Raw genomic sequence first — 21,024 nt, 5'->3', positions numbered from 1 at the left:
CATATAATGATTGCTTCTACCTGCTTGAATAATTTTGATAGGGTACTTTGAAAATATGTTTTTCAGTAGCTGTTTGTTGACAAAAATCATGCTTTTGAATTAATTCAATCTCAAGTCAGTATTTTACTTGAGTTTGATATTCTGTGTTTGAATGTTGTGGTAATAATGGAACAAGACCAAAAATGAAGCTCACCCATCCCTTCCCTAACACATCTAAGGTTGCAGGGCTGAAACTATTATGTTGGCTTTCAGATCATCAATAAACCAAAGCATAATATTCAGGACATATTGAGATTCCAGGAAAGAAAATTTTGAGTAATATAAATAAAGACAAAATGTTTTGATAATAGGCTTTGAGACAACAGTGTGATTCGTTTTCCTATTAGATGACTGAGAAGCAGACTTCTCATCTTTCACTGCGCTCCTCCAAAGGCTGGCCTGCTGCAAAGAATTCCCTGGACCATATGTCAGCCAACATTCTCTGGTTTCTCCTTCACTAAAAATCCTGCTCAGAGCGAAGATCATTTATGGGAGATTCTGACATGGAAATGAGAGATATCCAAGCTCTTTGCTTAGTGTAACAACTCAGGTGTGTTGTTTATCTGCTGATCAGATTTAGGCATCTACAGAATTATTAATATACATATTCAAGACATTTTCTTTGCAGAATAAGGAGAAATCTAATTTTAACATGGTAAGTTTAACCGTAATGTTGTTTCATTTTTGTTATTATTTTTAAAAATTAAAAATTTAAATCACCCAAATTTTGTGACTTATAATGTCTTGGTCAGTGAGAGATTGTGAGAGTAAGACTCAAGCAGCAAGACAAACCCTGCACTCTTTCTGTTATTGGTAAAATAAGTAAATACCATGAAAAGATATGGACATTTACACCGTAACTATACTGCCAATTTAAAATAAATCTTTCTGCAGAATAAAATTATAGTAAAATTTTAAAGAAAGCAGTGACTTATATATAATTTCTCATGATTGTGTCATGTTAGTTTTCAAATAAATCACTTTATAAAAATTATGTTTTGCGTTACTAATATCTTCAATACATATTTGTCCCATGCACCCTATAGCCGTACAGTAGCACCCTGGCTTTGTCTCAATATTAGGAAGTCATCATGATTTTGTTTTTGATTTCCAGTTGTTTTTATTGTAGCAAAATACTCATGAAGTTACCATCTCAGCCATTTTAAGTGTGCGGCTCAGTGGTGTGTCAAGCACATTCACCATGTTGTGCAGCCACCACCCTAATCCATCTTTAGTACTTTTTCATCATCTATACTTACAAAGAACTCTCTTTCCTACTTTCCCCAGCTCCTGGCAACCACTTTTCTACTTTTTGTGTCTAAGAATTTCGCTAGTCTAAGCTCTTTATGGAAGTGGAATCCTACAGTATTTGTCTTTCTGGAGCTATTTTTTTTTTCACTTAGTATATTATCTTCAAATACATAGTAGCAAATCAGCACATTTTTAATTACCCTTTAGAATAAGTCCCTTCCTAGCATCTTAATTCTTTGCTAGTTTCTGTAAGTTCTAACGCTTGAGGCCGCATTTCTTCATTCAATTCAGTAAAACTTAGATTCACAAGTTATTTTAACAGTTTACAGTTTTGAAAACAATTAGAACCTAAATGTGTCATATAAAAAGTTTAAGAGTGTGATTTGTTTTGTTAGCTACTAAAATTTTGAAACTCGGTGTTTTAGAAACTCAGTCTTGTACTTGGTGAATCAATAAAATGATACAAGAATTAATCTTTTTCAATTTAAGACAAAGTAGACTTATTAACCCAAAGAATCTCGTTCCTGTATTTCAGTAGTTCTTTGGCATTATTTTGCAGGAAACTGTTTCTAATCATGTTTTAAATTCTAATTCTTTTTAGGGAGTATGAATTACTGAAGCAACTGATCAAGTGGATTTCCTAACACCAACAAGGAAACTGAAAAGACGAAATGACTTCAAGACCACAGGCTCCTGGCAACCACTTTTCTACAAGATGCTGCCAACAAGGTGATGGGAATCAGTCATGCTTGAGTAGTTGGAAAACAATGACAAACTTCTACCACAGAATTTTTTTCCTCGGTCAGCAAGACAGAGCCTAAGAAGGAAAGGAAGAATTATGCAAGGTGTTCAGAGCTAGCAAGAATGCAAGGAGGAATTATGCAAGGTTTTCAGTTTCAGTCAGGAGAGCCTTGATGGTAGTCACAACTACTCTCAGAAGTACTGATCTTCTTGAGTCTTTCCATAATCACAACATTTCCTCCTCGAAGGTAAGTCCTGTTTTAATAAATAATTACATATTATTTATGTAATTATTGGTCCACATTGAACAGATACATCATAGTGACTTTGTACAAGTTGATTTAATTATTTCTCATGTTTGCAGTTATAAAGGACAAAGGACAGACTGAACAATATCCTTAGAGTTAAGCCTGTGATATTGATAGGGTCAGAATGGACAGAAAGCACGGAAAATACACCGTGAATGCCGAATGTGCTGGAAATCAGATGGTGAGTATTGCCACTTCATTTTGATTCAGTTTGATTATAGTTGGTTTCTAGCATTTAAAAGCCATATAATCTATTTACCACTATGTGACCAAGGTCAGAGCCTTGCATTTCTCTCTAAAAGAAAGAGGGGCCCTGTATTAGATTTTCTATCTCAATTTTGATTTTTTGTATCATATTTGATATTGCCATCAAGTCTAAGAAAAAAAATCTTCAAGTAAAAATATGACTTTTATTTTATTTCTTTCTTTCAAAAATGATTTTACATCAAGAACTAAGCTTTCAGTCTACAGTCTTCACAAGTGCTTGCATATATCTAGGTGTTCTTGACTAAGTAATTTTTGGTATCAGCCTCAAAGGAGGATATGTTTTGAATGATAAAATTCAAATTTAAAATTTACCATTACCATTGAAAAAGAGTGTGTGAAGTAATATTTTGACTTTGCGATGTGTAACTCTGGCAATCAGTCTGCATTAATCACCTACTAAGTATACTGGAGAAAAAAGTCCTGTTTTAGTAGGACAAAGGAATCACATGAAGGACTCTTGGTTGAAAAAAAATACAACTGGTGGTGGTAGGGAGTTTGTCCTGGGTTATTAAAACTTCTGGGGTTGTTTTCTCTCTCACTTTTGTGTTGAACATTATATTTTGGTCTTCAAGATGTTGAAATAGATGGAAAAGAATCCCCTTTAGAGGATAGTCATCATCTTCATAATTTCTCCAGATAACCAACTTGAAGATGCTCTTCATGTATCATCTCAAGTTGTTTAGGTAGCTTATCTGAGTAGGTGCCTGTATATTTTACTTTGTTATGGATAGTCATAATTATAAAATATTTTTCCTTTTTAAAGAATGTATTATTTATCCATTTTTATTTTAAAGAGAAAACATGTTAGTAGGAGAATTATAGTAGTTCATACATTGCATATTGTTGTTTTTGTAGTTGTTGCCCAAAATACAGGCAAGATTTTTTGCCTAAAAAATATTAGCACAAACTTTTCTTTTCAATGAACTAAGAGAAACTAGCTATATAACTATCTTAACAATCTTGTGTATAATATACTTTTTCTTTTCTCCTTTCTCCCATCACAGTTTGCCTTTTCTTTTAGCTTCTTCCCAATGCATGGTATCTATTTTGTGTTTTGGCTTTTACTTACTCATTTAATTTTTCAAACTAGTATGACAATACGATGTTTACACATATCAGTCTGATTTATTTCATTTATGAGTACGGTCTTGAGTTACATCTATTTACCTATAAAAGTCTCCAGTGTATCCTTCTTTGTGGCTGACTAGTACCCCATTATTTAAAAACACCACATCTTTTTTATCCATTTCTCATTTGATAGGCATTTGGGTTGTTTTCAAGATTTAGCTGTTACAAATTGTGCTGCTTATAAACATGGATTTATGCATATATCTATGGTACGATGCTTATAATTTTTCTGGAAAGATATCCACAAGGGGACCTCTAGTCCTAGTTTTTTTTTAGGAATCTCTACACTGATTTTCACAGTGGTTGTACATACTATACTCCCACCAACAGTGGAAAAGTGTTTCTTTTTCCACACAGCCCTGCCAACAGTTATTGTTACTGATTGATTTTTTTTATGGCAGCCATTTTTCTAGAGTGAGATGTAATCTCAGTGTTGTTTTAATTTGCATGTCTCCAATGATCTGTGATGCTGAACATTTTTTCATGTATTTTTCATTTGTATTTCTTCACCCGAAACGTGTATATTCATCTCAGATGCCCATTTTTGGACTAGGTCTTTGAATTTGGGGGGCCTGATTTTTAAAAAAAATTCCTTGTATGTTCTAGATATAAGTCTTTGTCTGAGGTTCAACTGGCTATATTTTTTTCCCACTCTGTAGGTTGTCTTTTCACTCTGTTGGTGATTTCCTTTGTTGTGAAAAAGCTTTTTAATAAGGCGAGATTTCATTTGTTGATCCTTTGTAATATTTCCCTTCCAGGCTGGGTTTTGTTTTGTTCATGAAGTCTCCAGTAAATTCAGTGATTCTGTTTTAATCTTTAGATCTTTGAACCATTTCTTTTGACTTTAGTTAGTGATAGTCATGAGTTTAGTTTCAGTCTTTGGCTCGTGGAAAGTCAATTTTTCAGCACCATTTGTTAAAGAGGCTGTCCTTCTTCCAGTTGGCTTTGTATCTAATCATACTACTGACTCACGATATTAAATCTACAAGTTTTTGGTGGAGTTTTTGGGGTCTTCTATGTATAGTATTATGTCATCTGTAAATAATAGAGATTTAACTTTTTCCTTTCCTGTCTTTAATCCTTTCATTTTTTCTTTTGTCTAATTGCTGTGACTATTGTTTCCAGTATTATATTTAAAAAGAATGGTGATATTGGGTTATTTAGGCTTTTGATTTAGTTTTGGCAATTCCAGTGTGTCTAGGAATCTGCCCATTTGTTCTGCTTTCCATCTTATTAGAATATAGTTTATGTTTAAATGTGCAAGATAGATAACCATACTACTGTTTCGTTAGTTCATCAAACAGAATGGTTTGTACTGTCATTGTTTGATTATCCATTTTTTATGTTTTGATTTTGTAACTTGTATACTTATAAGATTAAAATGTAATTTATCAACTAGTGGTTTCTTACTGTTTTTTTAAAATTCTGTATTATTTCTGTTTTGTTTTTTTTCTCTAAATAAAAAAAGAAATTTATCTGAGGAAAAAAAGAGAATATAGTTTCTCAGAATAGATACTGATGACATCATGATTTTCTGTGGAATCCATTGTGATTTCCCACTTTTCATTCCCAATTGCTTGAATTTGTGTTTTTTTTTTCCTCTTTTTGATGAGGTTCGTTAATGGTTTATCAATTTTATTTATTCTTTCAAAGAATCAGCTTTTTGATTCATTGATTCTTTGTATAGTTTTAGTCTTCATTGCGTTAATTTATGCTCTTATCTTATAATTTCTTCCCTCATACAAGCTTTGAGTTTGATTTGTTCTTCTTTTTCTAGAAGTTTGAAGTTCAATAATAGGTTATTTTTTGTTCGTTCTGTTTTCTGGATGTATGAGTTCATAACTATAAACTTCCCTCATAGAACTGCTTGTATTGTGTCCTATAAGTTTTAGTATTTTGTATTGGAATTTTCATTTAATAATATATACTATTTAATTTTGTCCTTAATTTTCTCTGTGACTCATAGGTTGTTAGGGTGTTGTTTCATTTCCATGTGTTAATATAGTTTTTGTGATTTCCTTTGTTATTTCCAGTTTCATTGCACTGTGGTCAGATAGTATGCTTGGGAGGATTTCAGTTCCTCTGCATTTACTTAAACATGTTTTTTCATGTCTGTTAATTTTTATGTTGATGAGTGCACTGGTGTTTGGTGCATATATATTTATGCTTGTTTATTTCTTCTTCTTGGAGTTTCCCTTAATGAATATATAGTGACCTCTGTGTCTCTTTTGATCAGTTTTGGCTAAAAGTTTTCTTTGCAAACACAATAGCTATGCCTGCTTTTTTCTGGGTTCCTGTGGAATGAATAATTATTTTCCGTCCTTTGACTTTTAGTTTATGAATTTTTTTTGACACAGCATATTGTTGGATCCTACTTTTTGACTCATTCTGTGAGTCTGTGTCTTTTGATTGCTGGGTTGAGACCATTTACACTGATGATTATAGCAGGTATGTATTGGCTTTTCGTTTTTATGTTGTTTTCCCATTGTTTGTTCCCTGCCTTTCATCCTTGTTTAATTACTTGCCTGCTTGGTTCCATCTTTCTGTTTGTGTTCATGTGTTTGTGGTCTTCATTATCACTTTCTAATATGTATGTTTTTCAGAGCATTTCTTAGAACTGGTTTGGTGGTTATAAATTTTTCAGTTGTTCTTTGTCATGGAAGTTTCTTATTTCTCCATCAAGTTTGAAAGACAATTTTATGGGGTACATCAATCTGGGTTGAAGGTTGTTTTCTTTTAATGCTTGAATTACTGCTTTCCAAGCTCTCTTTGATTTGAAGGTTTGTTAGGAAGTCTGCTATGATTTTGACAGGCTTTCCTCTAAAGGTGATATTTTTTTTCTCTATCTGCTTTTAGTATTTTGTTCTCATTCTGATTTGCTAAAAAGTCTTGATTATTATACACCTTGGTGTAGATTTATTTTGGTCATGGCTATTTGGAGTTCTATATGTTTCATTTATTTGTATGTCAAATTCTTTATCCATGTTTGGGAAGTTTTCTGCCATTATTTCTGTGAAGAGATTTTTAATGGCTTTTGAGAAAGCCTCCAACTTTCTCTCTGATTCCAATCAGTCTTATGTCATTCTTATTTGCTTCATCCTGTAGCTGTTGGATTGATTTTCATGGTTTTGTGATTTTTTAATATCTTTCTTTACCTGGTTGCCATATTCCTGTCTTCTAGATTTAGTATTTTATCCTTGCCCTTAATTCAAGCTGCTGCCTATAATTTCAATGGAGTGTTTAATCTCCAGTATTTCTGTTTGCATCTATTTCATTGATTTCATTTCTTGTCTATGTTTGGCATTTGTGGTTTTTATTGTTTTCCTGAGCTCTTCTATTTGTTCATCTGTTTCTGCATTAATGTCTTTTATTTTGATAGTCATTTCTTTTTGCACTATAGAGGTTATTTTTTCTATGGCCTCTTCCATTTGCTTTTTTCACTTTTGCTGCTATCATTTCAGAAATTTCTACTTTCTTGCTTCTGATTTCCTCTATCTCTTTATTTTCTGGACTTGTCCTGGGTGGGCTGGATGTTTGGGATTAAATTTTGCTTCTTTGTCTTGTCATTTTCTGTATTATTTTGTTTTCTATGTTGATGCTTGCAGATTTCTTATCACTGGTGTTGATGCTTACAGATAGTCTTATCACTAGTGTTGAGGCTTTCTTAGGGGGTGTCTCTTCCTCTGGATGTCTTGTGATATAGGTGGTTCTTGGTCTATATGTCTATCCCAAGAACCTACCTTCCAGTATATTAAGACTGAGTAGTTGCTATCGATGTAACTAGGGTCCATTCCTTTGGTCCTGGACTATGGTGATGATTATGACCCCTTACAATCTCAGTGTTGTCATACAGGGGAGAAAAACTGGTTATAGTAAGTATGAAGTCCTGGTTTAAGTAGTTCAGTTGGCAATACCAGTAGACTCAAGAACAGCCTGGCTACTGACAAACTATAGTAACTATCAGCCTGATATCTATAATCTTAGGAGAAAGGTCTACAGAATTATAATATAATCCAACTTACACCAGGAACTTGTTTGCAATGATTTTCCACTTTATAGAGTGAGTTTACCCTTTTGTGGGGAGGAGTGATTCAAGAGGATAAGGGGTAGAAGAGAAAGATGAATGAAGTTAAATAAAGTAGGAGCAAGGTTGGAGGGCACAGGATGATCAGGTTTTGGGCAATGATAGGACACAAGAGGGAAGGATTGGATGAGAAGGCCTGGGAATATTGAAGTGAACCAGAAAGAGACAATATTTACTCACATGAAAGTATTATGAAGTCAAGCAAGATAGTTTACAAAAGAAGAGAAAAGAACGAGTAGAATAAAACAAAAGGAAAAGTTAGAGATCACCTGTTGTTTCATATTGCTCATGTTGCATGGAGTATTTCTACACCTCCAGTTATGTCTGTCTATCATGTGTATCTTACCAGGGTCCTGCTGTGTCGCTGGTGTTCCCACAGGTCCCTGGTCCCTGAATCCCACTAATGGAGAGAAAGAAGTGAAGATCTCAGACTCTTTTCAGTTGCACCTTCCTGGGACCATAATATTTACTTAGTAAAGAGTTATTAAATCAACATGATCAAAGACAGCAAATTGAAATGAAAATAAAATACTAATGCCATTAATAGCAATAATAATACTTAAAATTTACTCAGTGCATACTATGTGCCAGACATTATATTAAGCATTTTGCAATTGTTTACTCATTAAAAATCCCTATAAATCCACAAGTGGATAATCTTTTAGGAAGATTAAGAAGTATCAAGATTGTCTTTGATTCAAAACACAAAGGTAAATACCATTAACTTATGAAATGAAGAGCCCCAGAAAATTCTACATAGTATTTGGAATGTGACAAAATTTTTACTCAATATCCACAGACCTCCTCTTCTCTCCTTTTAATGTACCCTATTCTTTCCCTTCTTTTAATAGATCTCTTTCTCAAGGTTTTCCTCAATAAACTCATTTCATTTTTCATTCTTATTTATTAGTTCCTTTCAATAATATTTAAAGTCATGGTTTTCTTTGTTAATACAAATTATGTTTCCTTTTTGTTAGCAAATAAATTCCTTGTGAGCAGAGATTTTGCTATGAAATATTTTTGCAGTGCTGTATTCCCAAGATCAGCCCAATAAAGATACATCAGACACTGGACAAATGATCTGTCCCTATCATGAGTCCCTTGGGTAGACTATATACACTAATACAGTGTATTAGTATAATATATGCCGATAGTGCAATGAATCAAAAAATACAGTGGGTTTAATACTGGAAAGTCTGAACTTCAGTGCTTGCTATTGTGTCATGATGACCAATCATGTTAACTCTGCTTCAGAATCTCCTTTTTCAAAATGACCTGAATAAGTTGTACCTCTTAAACTGCAAGGACTTATTTACCTCCCCCATCTGATACGTACACTGCTGTGGGTAGAGAATACCTACAGTAACTTGCAACATGAAGATATTCATGTAGTATGATGAAGAGAGTGTGTTATATACTCCTTAGCTGGAATACTGGTAATTTAGAAAATTATTAAAATATGCTACTTAATAATCTGTTCAGATATTTGTTCTCAAAGTACAAAAACATTTATTTCTTTTAAAGGTCATGCTGCTACTTATTTTTTAACAAGTGTTTATTTAGTTTAGTTTTAGAAATTCAGCATCATGACTTACCATTCACTTATGCTTCATCTCTATAGCCTAACACGTGTCCACAGGACCAAGAGGCTCACAGTTCCACAGGCTGGTGTCCACCTTCCAATGAAATATCCAGTGATGTTTCCTCCAACTTATCTGGAATCTTGATGAGCCCAGGAATCCTTGCACAGTCAAGATGTCCACAGGCACAATTAACCAGTGCACAGGTATTATCTGGTAAAATATCATTTGCCCAGGTGGAGTTGTGCTGTATATAGCCATGCACTTGGTCTGTTCTTTCCTAGGAAATGTAATTATTCATATATGCCCATGTTAAGCATTTGTTGGGTTGTCAATGCAAATACAATTCATGGTAAGGCAATTTATAGAAGAATATTTGGTATTCTTTAGATTCAAACAGCTAATGTTCTAGTATGGAACTCAAATATTCACGGTAGACAGAGAACACATATGAGAGTCAAAGGAATAAATGTAAGGTGTCAATGCATGTTAGGGGACTAGGCAGGGGAGGAAACATGTTGGCTACATAGGATTCAGTTGTTATTTAGACTCTCTCATAGGGAACTATGCAATATGTGACGCTTCACGGATCCTACTGTACAGATCGCTGTATTTTTTAAACTGTTGTAGCTTCTGAACTTGTGTGTGGCACTCTGTTTAGCTCTCTGAGTTCTGATGCCTTGAATTAGAAGCTTAACGTTTTTCTTGAGCTACTCCAAACTTAGAAAATTATTAAAATATGCTACTTAATAATGTGTTCAGGCATTTGTTCTCAATGTTGTTAGACTGAGCTCTCCACACTTCTTGATGTCATGCTTGATTGACTGAATTAACTACCTCATAACTGCATCTCTAAGTTTTTCCCAATTATATAGAAATTTTACCTTGACTATAAACTATGAATTTGGCTTGGCAGTTTGGTTGTGTTCCTTAGACTCTGAAATTCCTGCCCTCTTCTTCAGAGAAAAAGGAAGGCTCATCAAAGGGAAAAGATGCTAAGAAGGTCAAGAGAGAAAGTCTTCCAAAGGACAAGTTGGATCCTTTGCTGCAAGGGAGGAAGAGGGAGAGTTCGTCTCCTGTCAATCAGGAGAAATGGAGAAGTAGAATCCAAGCCTGTTTAGGATTGTAAATTTGCAGGAAGTTTTCATTCAGTAGTTTCAAGTAGGCTAGTAAAGCAGGAAGTAAAGTCATTTGACAGGAATAGAATATTTTGAGCATAAGGACAGGTAGATGATGAAGCTATTAGGTTTGAAGAGAGAGAGCATGGTGGGGAAAGTATTTAAAAATTGATGCAATATCTTAATACATGGCATACAAAAGGATGGCGGAACATTGCAGAAAATTCACTTGAGACTGACAATCATACATTTCTATAGATTCTCACATGCCCAGGAACTGGCTTTTCCCCAACTGTGATGCTGCTCCAGAGAAGGTCTAGGAAAAAAACAAACAAACATGTCATCATTTATTAGACAACTACATGAAAAGAGGGAAGGACAAGAGATTTCAAGTATAAATAAAGTAATGGAACAAAAGTGGATAAGAATGGATGAGAATGACATATATATTGCTGAGCATAAGGTTCTGATCATAAGAAGGAAAGATTATTATGAAATCATAAAAAAAATCTGTAAGGACATTGTGGTAAGCAGACAGAATTCTTGAAGAAGTGGTGTTATAACTAGCAGAGCTAAAGGCAATTTTAAAAGTTAGATTTTTTTTTTCTTTTAGAGATAAGTAGCTCCTCCAAGCTTCCTACCGCTGAGCACATCATCAACACCCTCTCCTATCTCAGCCACAAAGCAGTGACAATAGGTAGTCAGTGAGGCCAGGAGGCTGGAGCCCACGTTTCTTTCCACAAAAAACGGAGAATGGCTGGAGGCAATAGTGCAGATCCTTGTGATCTCTCCGTGTTCCCCTCCCTTCTGTTCTTTACTCTGAAACCCCTTATCCTCCTGTATGCTGTGTTACAATACTTTGAGGCAAATAGGTCCTTCCTTTACCTAAGACTTAACTTTGAATAAATCATTTCTTAAAAAACAACAAATAAATGGCCTTCTTTGATTTGGTCAGCAGTGAGCAAACTAACCTGAGCACCTGAACCTGGGTGGCCTGGAAGTTGGCCATAGCCTTGAGGGATTTAAATTGGTTCCTGAGAGGTGTACAGCCCAATAGGTCTTTGGGAAATGGGACTCACTGCTCATCGCTAACTGAATCCGTGATCCAGACTCCAGAAGTTGTCCAGCAGCTGCCAGTGATAATTTTGCACCCACAAATTATCCTTCTTTTCCTGTTCATGAGATCAGCTACCTAAAAACGCTTTCATTGGTGAGAGGAAAACCATTTTTTTGGGAGCTGACAGGCTCTTCTTGGTTTCCTGCTGGAAAGTGCAGTTTACCTTTTGGACCTTTCCTTAGGCTGGACCATTTGGGGTAGCATCTTTATTGCTTTGGGCATATAGCATTATTAGTATAGCATTATTACAGGTCATTTTGGGACACTTACTGGTCAGAGATTTCACAGTGTCATTTAGGGTGAACACCTTCATTTCTTTTTGTGGTCATGTAACCTACTACAGTTTGTATTGGTACACTGGCAAATGTGAGCAGAAATTCAGAAGTAGACAACAATTTTGTTTTGTTGGTTTGGAAAACTTACTTGTATTGGTTTGCTTTGTTTTTATTTTTACATAGAATGAACGGTAGAATTTCAGTACCATCAGAAGCTGGACAGTAAGTGGACAGGTTGCAGCCAGGATTCTGTGGTAGGTGACTGCCCAGGCTGTCTTCACTGCATTGATTCCTCCACAGTTTGGTCAGGGAGTGTCTCCTTTTGAGACAGGACAATTAGAGGTTTAAATTCTTGTTTCAGAGACACAGAATGACTGGGCCTCTTGCATTTGGGGGTTTTCTGCTACTTAGGGTTTAAAGCTACTCTGAAGTTTTTCTTTTCTTTTTTTTGGTACTAGTGATCAAATTTATGACCTTATGCTTGCCAGGCAGGTGCTTACGCCACTGAGCTAAATCTTGGCTCCACTCTGAAGTTTTCTTTGTGAGCCAGTGATGAGTTCACAGTTCTTGGACCATTTGACAGGAAACTTTGTGTTGAGAGACTAAGACACTGGGGACACTGGGTGTGTCTGGAAGTTCTGTTGTGATTTGTTTAGGAATGGAAAGTGCATGTGCTACTTCATAGCTTCCTGAAAACATTTTTGTGACCTGTGACTTAGAAAAAGGTGATTTTATTATGATATAGTAGGCTCTATATAACTGAAAGTGCACTTAGATTTCATGCAACTGCCCTTAACAAGATTCTCAGTAGTAAGTTTGGCCAGGATAAAAGCTATAGCTGTTCTCCCTTTTCTGAATTAGTGACAAGAATGGGCAGGAGCCCTCTGTGTCCACGGAGCATCAGTTACCAGGCTGATGTTGGTGGGTTTCTTGTTAAGGTTTAAATTTCCTCTTACTTTGGCTAATAGTCATTGGTACATTCAAAACTGGTTGTTTCAGACTATTTGTCAAAACTTTTGTTTGCTAGAAATTAATGTTTGTCTCCTGCCACTTTCATTCCTCAACTAGAAAAAGGGGGTTTGGACAACACTGCTTTGCCTCTGTGTTCTTTTCAGTGGGGAGTATTGTTCCTGAACTTGTTCCTTTTTTACATGCTAAGAGACTTTGAGTAATGGAGTTAGGATAAGATGTGTAAACTTCTGCCCAGGTATGTCTAAATTTTAGCAAAATGGGAAGTGTCTTGAAATCTAGATCAAGAACTTCTTGAATTGACTAAGACCTGCTGTAAGGTACAAAAAGAAAAAAAAAGGCTTCAGGAAATTTAAATTCAGATCAGTTGGGTTAGAAATCTTTGTGACGTTTATTTTTATTTTTTATATTTCTACCATCAGGAATCTTACCTTCAAACATCCAATTTAGGATTATTTATTGTTTAGGGTTGTAAAAGGAATATCATGTTAACTTTTTGGAAGTTGTAAATGGTAAATCTAAGTCTTTGTTCTGCGTGTACTGCATGTTTTATGTGTTAGGTCTGTGTGGACTTGTATTTGTATCTTATGTAAATGCTACCCAGACTAATTCAAAAATAATTAAGAAAGCATAAATTGCAAATGCCTTTCAGCCCACATGACTTAAGCATGTTTAAAAGATAACATGAAGGTGTGTTCAAAAGAGAATTTTTGGTTTCATGAACTTTATGAGAAAGACTGAACAACATAAAGGAAATGTAATTAAAATTTGGGAATTTGTTATGATCTTAAGGTCTTTTAGGGATCAGAATTGTTTGAACATTGAGATAATGTAATTAGCACTGCAAAATAGAATTTTAAATGTTAGATTTTTAAAATTTTCCTTTTAAAACAAGTGGCTTTTCTGTAATTCCTAAGGCATAGGGCTTAAATGGCTAACCCACACCTCACCTCAACCCAGGTGATTGGACAGAATATGCAGATGCTGACAACCAGGAGGTTCTGAGTCCAGTTTCGTTTCTAGGGGAAAGGGAACAAGGAGCTGAAGACAGCTGAAAGTGAAAAATCTGCTGTGGAGATCTGCATTCTCTCTCTGTGTTCCACTCACTACAAAAGATCTGTACATTGGGGTGGTTGGTGAGGCAAAGAGACACTTTCATCTCCTCTGAGCCAGCTTCGAATAAATCCTCTTTCTTTTTACCAAATAAGAAATCTCCTTTGATTTGGCTAAGGTCAATAAACCAACATGAGTCTATGAAATCAGGTAACTGGTAACAGTAATGTGGTATACAGCATTGACTGGGTATTTGAGTTTAAATTCTTTATGAAATGTAGCAATAGTCACTGTGAAGACTGATTCTAGTACAGTATTAATAGAAGGGGACTTAAGGGGCAGTATTTTGCTAGAGTTATGGTTTTTAGCAAGAAGGGCTTTAAAATAAATCCCTAACTATCTTGAAAGAGGAAGGTGAGACAAAACACATTTGACAAGGAGGAAAATTTGTGAGCACCGAAGAGTCAGTCCTGCCAAAATAAGAAGAGCTACAGGGTTTGTGAAAAGGGGTTCTGATGCATGACTGCTTAAAAGCCAAGAGCCCTTCTAGCAGGTGTAATGATTAGGTATCTCTCAACCTTGGCTTTCTTTTGTATTTGACTTCACAATTCTTAGGAATACTTCTTCAGGCTCATTTTGGCTAGCCATCCTTGATTCATTTTAAATTGGCTGTGTTGCAAACTTCTGTTGGCTGGAAATTAATTTTTGTTTCCTGCCACCTTCATTTCTAAACTAGAAAAATAGGGGATTGACTACAGTGGCTTGCTTCTCTCTCTCTCTCTCTCTCTCTCTCTCTCTCTCTCTCTCTCTCTTTCTCTCTGCGTTTGTTTTCTTTCTTTTTTTTTTTCTTTAAACAATAGAAGCTTTGAGCAATGGAGCCTGATGTGTAAATTTCTGCCCAGATGTCTCAATTTTAGCATGGGTAATGATTTAAAACCTAGACCAAGAACTTTTTGAATTAACTAAAACCCATGATGTCTCACACACCACACATACAGAGAGAGAGAGAGAGAGAGAGAGAGAGAGAGAGAGAGAGAGAGAGAGAGAGAGATTCAGGAAATTTAAACAATTTAAACATAGGTTATTTGGGCAAACAATCTTTGACTTGTGTATTTCTCACATTATTAGAATTAGGAATCTTACCTTCAAATATCTAATTTAGGTTTAAACATTGTTTAGGGTTATAAAGGTATATCATGCCAATAATGTAACTTTTTAAGAGCTGGTAAATCTAAATCTGTGTTTTATACGTGCTGGTGTGCATGTAGATAGTATATGTTAAGTTTGTGTGTGTGTGTATTTGTGTATTGTTTAGATGATATCAGATTAATGTAAAAATAAGAGTACTCAATAATTAAGAAAACCTAAACCGAAATGCTTTTTTAGATCACATAATTTAAACAAACAGTTAAAAGATAACATAAAGATTATGCTTATGTTAACATACATATTGCCATGTAAGTCAGAATTATATTTTAAGTGTTTGTCATTCTAAAGAGAATTTTTAGTTTCACAAAAGTTGTAAGAAAGATTGAAGAGCATAAATGAAATGTAATTAAGTGTTTTTAGTTTGTAGTATCTTACGATCTCTTCGGAATCGGAATCAGTTGAATACTGAGATAATGTGTCACACATCTTAATATAGCACTAATTGAGTGTACTTTTTTAAATTTTATTTAAGGAGAAAAAAAGCAGAGAAAGGGTACAAGTTATACAGATTTACAGAAAAAAAATAAACAGTAGGAAATCACTAGTTAATGAATTACATATTGTCATCTTAGAAATAACTGTTCAAGTCACAAAATTAAAGCTTGTAAAGTGGACATTCCAACAGTGAGACTGCAAACAGTTCTGTTCAATGATCCAATAAAACTCAGTGATATCATTTTCTATCTTATACACTTAAACATACATGCAGTTATATCATTTAGGGCACTTTCTTTTCCTCTCTTTTGTACAATGACAATTACACATTTTGGGTTTTGATACTCCCACAGTTCTTATTACTTTTTTGGAAGGGATTAGAACCAAATGTCACATAACAGAACAGAGTCAATCAAATGAAAAGGTTGGACATAATAGATAATGTAAAGGCATAATACAAGGTGATCAATAATGGTTACCATAATGCCTCCTGCTATCTCTAATAGAATTGCCTATATCATCAGTTATAATAAAATTGAACAAAACAGTAAAGAACAAAACCGACAAAACCAAAACATTGGAGACATTATAGGTCTTCAAAAGTAGATAAAAGTCATTGAGAATGGGCGTCATAATGAATCTCACTATCTTCACAGCTGTTGCCTAAACTTTCGAACCTGGTACTATCAAGCAAAGCAGAATAGAGGGACATCAGTCAAAAACAAGATGGTGAGAGTAATACAGGGCTTTAAATCAAGATAATGGAAAGTCAAAGTGGGTTGCTATAAAATATCCTGCTATTTTTATTTATTTTTCCCTTAATTAAAAGGATAAAAATAAAAAAGTAAATAATGGAGTGGAGATTGAGATAAAAGAGGGCATAACAGCAAAGCAGCGCAGATCAAAACATAACCATTTAAGCAGAATAGTGTTTCACCACAAGATAATCCTGACATAAAGGTAGTCACCATATTGTATTGAGTGTACTTTTATTTAATGGTTTAAATGATTCAGCCTCTAAAGATATTATACAGCAATAGTAATGTGAAGGCTACTTCTGATAGGAGTGGAGGCAGTATTTTACTAGGCATCTGTTACAGTGCTATGATTTATAGCAGGAAAGGCTATTAAGTCCCTGACTGTTGGTGGTGGTAGCAAAATGCATTGGTGGGAGGGCTTGTAACATCAAAGAGTCACGTCTGTGTCAAAAATACAACAGTAGAGTTGCTTAGGTTGGGAAAGGTTCCACTGCATGATTGTCTTCTAGGAAGTATAATGATTAGGTATCTTTTGGCTTTGGCTTTTCTTTGTACTTGATGTCACAGTTTTTAGTGATATATTTTCAGGTTCAAGCATCTGGTTTCCTTTTGCTTGTGCCCCAGCTACCCTTGATGGAATGTATGGATCAATTCAATGTGAGATAGTCAGATGATGTGCATCACCAGGCCCTCAAAATTGAGGGCTGGACTAAAGCAAGCAAAGAGGTGTAGCTCATAGTGCAAAATGGGTCTTTTAAAAAGTTTAGCCTTTTTTTCTTTTGGAGATAAGCAACCTTTCCAAATGTTCTCCTGATGAGTACATGACCAACACTGTCTTCTCCCCTCAGCCTCAAAGCAGAGACAGAGTACGCAGATACTGGCCTCACATGGCTGGAACCATTTCCCTTATACAAAATAGGGAAGAATGAACTGATAGTGGCTCAAAGAAATAAAGCAAGTGTCCAGGTCTTCATTATTTCTCTTGTCTTCCCCCTCCCCTATTTTCCTTACTGTGAAAGAACCTCACCCACCCATACATGGTGAGACAGTATTTGACGCAAGCAGGTCTGTCTATCTCCTCAGAGCCAGCTGTAAATAAATCCTTTTTCTTGATTTTATAAATCAAAATAAATGGTTTCCTTTGACTTGGTCAACAATGAGCAAATTAACATGGACATAAGAACTTGAGTGCCTGTATCAAAATTGGAAGAGATGAAGTTTGGTAATTAGAACATCCAGTGAAGGATCAAGTGTGTGATAGAGAATTTACCATTTACATGTATTTTTCTGCTCACATAATAACACATTAGGTGTAGGGCTGAGGGTGGAAGGAATGATTGGAACAGAGAGAAATTTTAAAGTCACAAAAGTACTCTATACAAAACTAAACTACACCATGATGGTGAATATATGTCATTATTATAAATGTATATATATTTTCCTAAATCTATAAAATGTATTGCACTGAAAGAGCTCTAATATAAACTAGGGATTCTGCATCATAACTGCACATCACTAATTGTAACAAGTGTTCTATTGTAGTGGGGGATGTTAATAATGGTTGAGTGTATGTGAGAGCAAGATGTGTATGAGACCTCTATCTCCCATTCAGTTCTTTAATGAATTTAAAATTGCTCTAAAATACACAGTCTATCATAAAGAAAACAAAAAGGAAAATAATATAGAGATATTGGGAGAGCTCCCTTTGTTCTAATGTTAGGGAAAGCATGAAATTACTTCCACTTGAAAATTTAGAATTTTTAAGCCTAAACTTCAGATGGCTAGTGATTCCACCGCTGGTAATGTGGTAAGTTATAATTAATGCAAAAGAGATAAAAAACAATCATTTTTTTATGGATATTTTGAATTTATCCTTTTTTCTAGATGAAAAGAGAAAACTGCAGTAACTGGTCACTGTGGAAAGTTTTCCTGGCTTGTCTTTTGGCATGTGTGATAACAACAGCAATTGGAGTCCTCATAGTATGCTTGGTAAACAATGAGGGAAATAACTCCCCCATTGTTATCCAGCTGCTCACAAACAGTGAAGTGCCTACAGCAGCCTGTACAACCCCTGCCACTTCTGCTGAAACCACAACAGCAGCTGCTTCATCAAGACCTACAACCCCTGCAGCCTCCACCAGTGCTATAAGAGCAACTACTTCATCTCAAGCTGTAACCGCGGTACATGCAACTTCGGCCACAGGATCTACAGCTGTGACAACACCCACGGAAACTACAGCCACAGCAGCCTCAACCATCATTCCCTCTCAACCTGCAAACACAAGGGCTAGCACGTCACGTGAAGGGACAATTGCCACATCTGCCACAGGATCTACACCGACGACAGCATCCAGTAGAGCTCTACCTGTAACAGCTTAACCCCTTCCCCAAAAGCCACACCTCTGAGTGAAGCCACAGCTGCCACCTAACACACTCTACAACTGTGATAATTTCAATAAATTTAGCTACTGCTCAGCCAATCACTATTTCCCATTTTTCAATGGTGCTCATGACTATGTTCACGTCAACTAAATCTATAACAAATACTACTTCCACCTGCCTTGCTTAACAGTGCTCACCACTCTCCTTCAATATTTACAATCTTCACTTTTTCATTTGCACCTGCAATCACAAAGCCTGCCCTTATTTCCCCTTTACAGAAGTAACGTCAATCACTACAATGATCTCTTCTATATCAAATTAACCAATAATTATCACAACTACAAATAAACTAACAACTATAATCTACATTGACTTTTTCCAAAGCTAAAATTATAGCTTCCACTGGTACAATAACTGAATCAATATTGTCATTACTTATATTTTCTTTTCATCATCATTAGTATACTGTACCTGCAGCAATTATCATGATGCCACTTGAAGAACAGTAATTTCACTATGAATAATGGAATAATTCCCACAATTTTCATGAAATCAACACTTCAGATTTCTGGAACTATTAAAGCTGGGTTATTTTTATAATTAAGCTATAAGAACTTGATTTGGTTCAATAGTTTGAAATAATACAGTTTCATATAGAAAAAGTGATTGATTTGTTCATTTAGGAAATAAGTAAGACATTTATATAAATCTTTACGTAAAACTATATTTAAACTTTAATATGTACTTGTTTCAGTTCAAAACATTTTTATTACTGTATGTAAATTATATGCATGATGAGCAGAAATTTTACATCCAAAAGATTTAAATTTATGTAGAAAATATATGTAAGAATTTATAAAAATTATTTCTTCTATGGTAAAGTTTGTTATATTTAAAAAATTTTTTTATATTGTAATTGCCTTTTAGCCAATAGTATCCTATTTATGCTAATATTACAGAAAGCATATTTGGGCATTTTGAAATTATATTTTAAAACTAAATAATTATCTGCAGTCTTGAAAGTCATTTGGCTAAATGATATTTCTTAAGTCCCTATGTGCTAAAGCACCGAAAATGTGCAGAAAAAGAAAATAGCAATTCGCAATAAGTAGTAAATTATTAATTTATGCTGTTAATTTTGATTCTTGATATTTCTGGGAAATTAAATTATGATTGATGAGGCCCCATCCAAAGTAAATTAGGATCTTAGGTTGGAACTAGTAATCTATAATTAAAAAAAATCTTCATAGAAGTTTGTTGGGTTTAGGAAGTTTTGAGAATAGATTCAAAGGTCATAGTATAGGGCTGGGGATTTAGCTCAGTGGCAAAAGCGCCTGCCTTGCAAGTGCGTGGTTGTGAGTTCAATCCCTGGTACTGGTAAAAAAAAAAAAAAAAGGTAATAGTGTAATAATATCATTTAAAATCAAGGCAATTAATAGTTACAATATTAAAAATTAGAATTATGTTCTAAGCATATAAGAAATCATAGATACTGCTAAGTATGAAAACTTATTTAACTTAGTCAATACCAGATCAAGAGGGGACTATTTTACTTACAAGATGGTAAAGAAACACTTTTAAGAAAAACTTTAAATTTTATATTTCTGTGAGCATTTCATATCATTTAATTTCTAAAAGAAGAATCTGTTAATTTTATTTGCTGAGTTAGTTAGGTGTTCTTAAAAGTAATGATATTTAAGTAACTATATTAATTTAGAATTTAAATGATGCATATTGGTTTTCCCTATTTTGATTAATAACATCTTAGGAAATATTTAAAACATTATTGCTTAAACAGTTCAGCTTCTGATTTGGTGTTATCTAATTCTTTTCCAGCTCTGCTGGTCACCAGAATAATAAATGATCTAAGGTTTATATATAGTTATGAATAAATACATGTGCAATTTATTTTATAATGAATGACAAAATTTCCTTAGTCTGTGGCAGAGGTGGTACCTAAGAAACACAGATGTAAAAAAAAAAAAAGAAATACAGATGAAATGTATGAATAAGTAACAAATAAATTCTATTATATATGATTCATGAGAATAGACCCTTTGGTTTACTTACTCTATTTACCTGACACATCCTAGAACCCCAAAATATTCATAAAATAAAAAATAAGTTTTAAAGACATGAGTCTAGAGTCTGCAAGACTAGATAACTGGTATTTTAAACATTGGTTTTAATAAAACACTTTTATTTAAAGAGATAAAAAACAGGAAAAAAAGGGGTAAAAATAATACAGAATTCAGAAAGATAAACAAAGTAAATCACTAGTTGATAAGTTACATATTGTCATCTTAGAAA

The 21,024-nt window shown here is 34.5% G+C and overlaps 1 protein-coding gene across 1 annotated transcript; it reads left to right on the top strand.

Moving 5' to 3' along the window:
* The first annotated feature begins 2,129 nt into the window (after positions 1-2,129).
* Positions 2,130-19,296, top strand: Dynap (dynactin associated protein). The gene is made up of 4 exons (XM_003474147.3): positions 2,130-2,279; positions 2,396-2,520; positions 9,440-9,604; positions 18,217-19,296. The coding sequence occupies exons 2-4, from the start codon at positions 2,464-2,466 to the stop codon at positions 18,709-18,711; spliced, it is 717 nt and encodes a 238-aa protein (XP_003474195.1). The 5' UTR covers positions 2,130-2,279; positions 2,396-2,463; the 3' UTR covers positions 18,712-19,296.
* Positions 19,297-21,024: the final 1,728 nt, after the last annotated feature.

Source organism: Cavia porcellus, unplaced genomic scaffold, assembly GCF_034190915.1.
Source record: "Cavia porcellus strain 051 isolate PalLab524CR breed Dunkin Hartley unplaced genomic scaffold, mCavPor4.1 scaffold_20, whole genome shotgun sequence".
Taxonomy (NCBI): Eukaryota; Metazoa; Chordata; class Mammalia; order Rodentia; family Caviidae; genus Cavia; species Cavia porcellus.
This window is presented reverse-complemented; position numbering and strand designations above follow the sequence as displayed.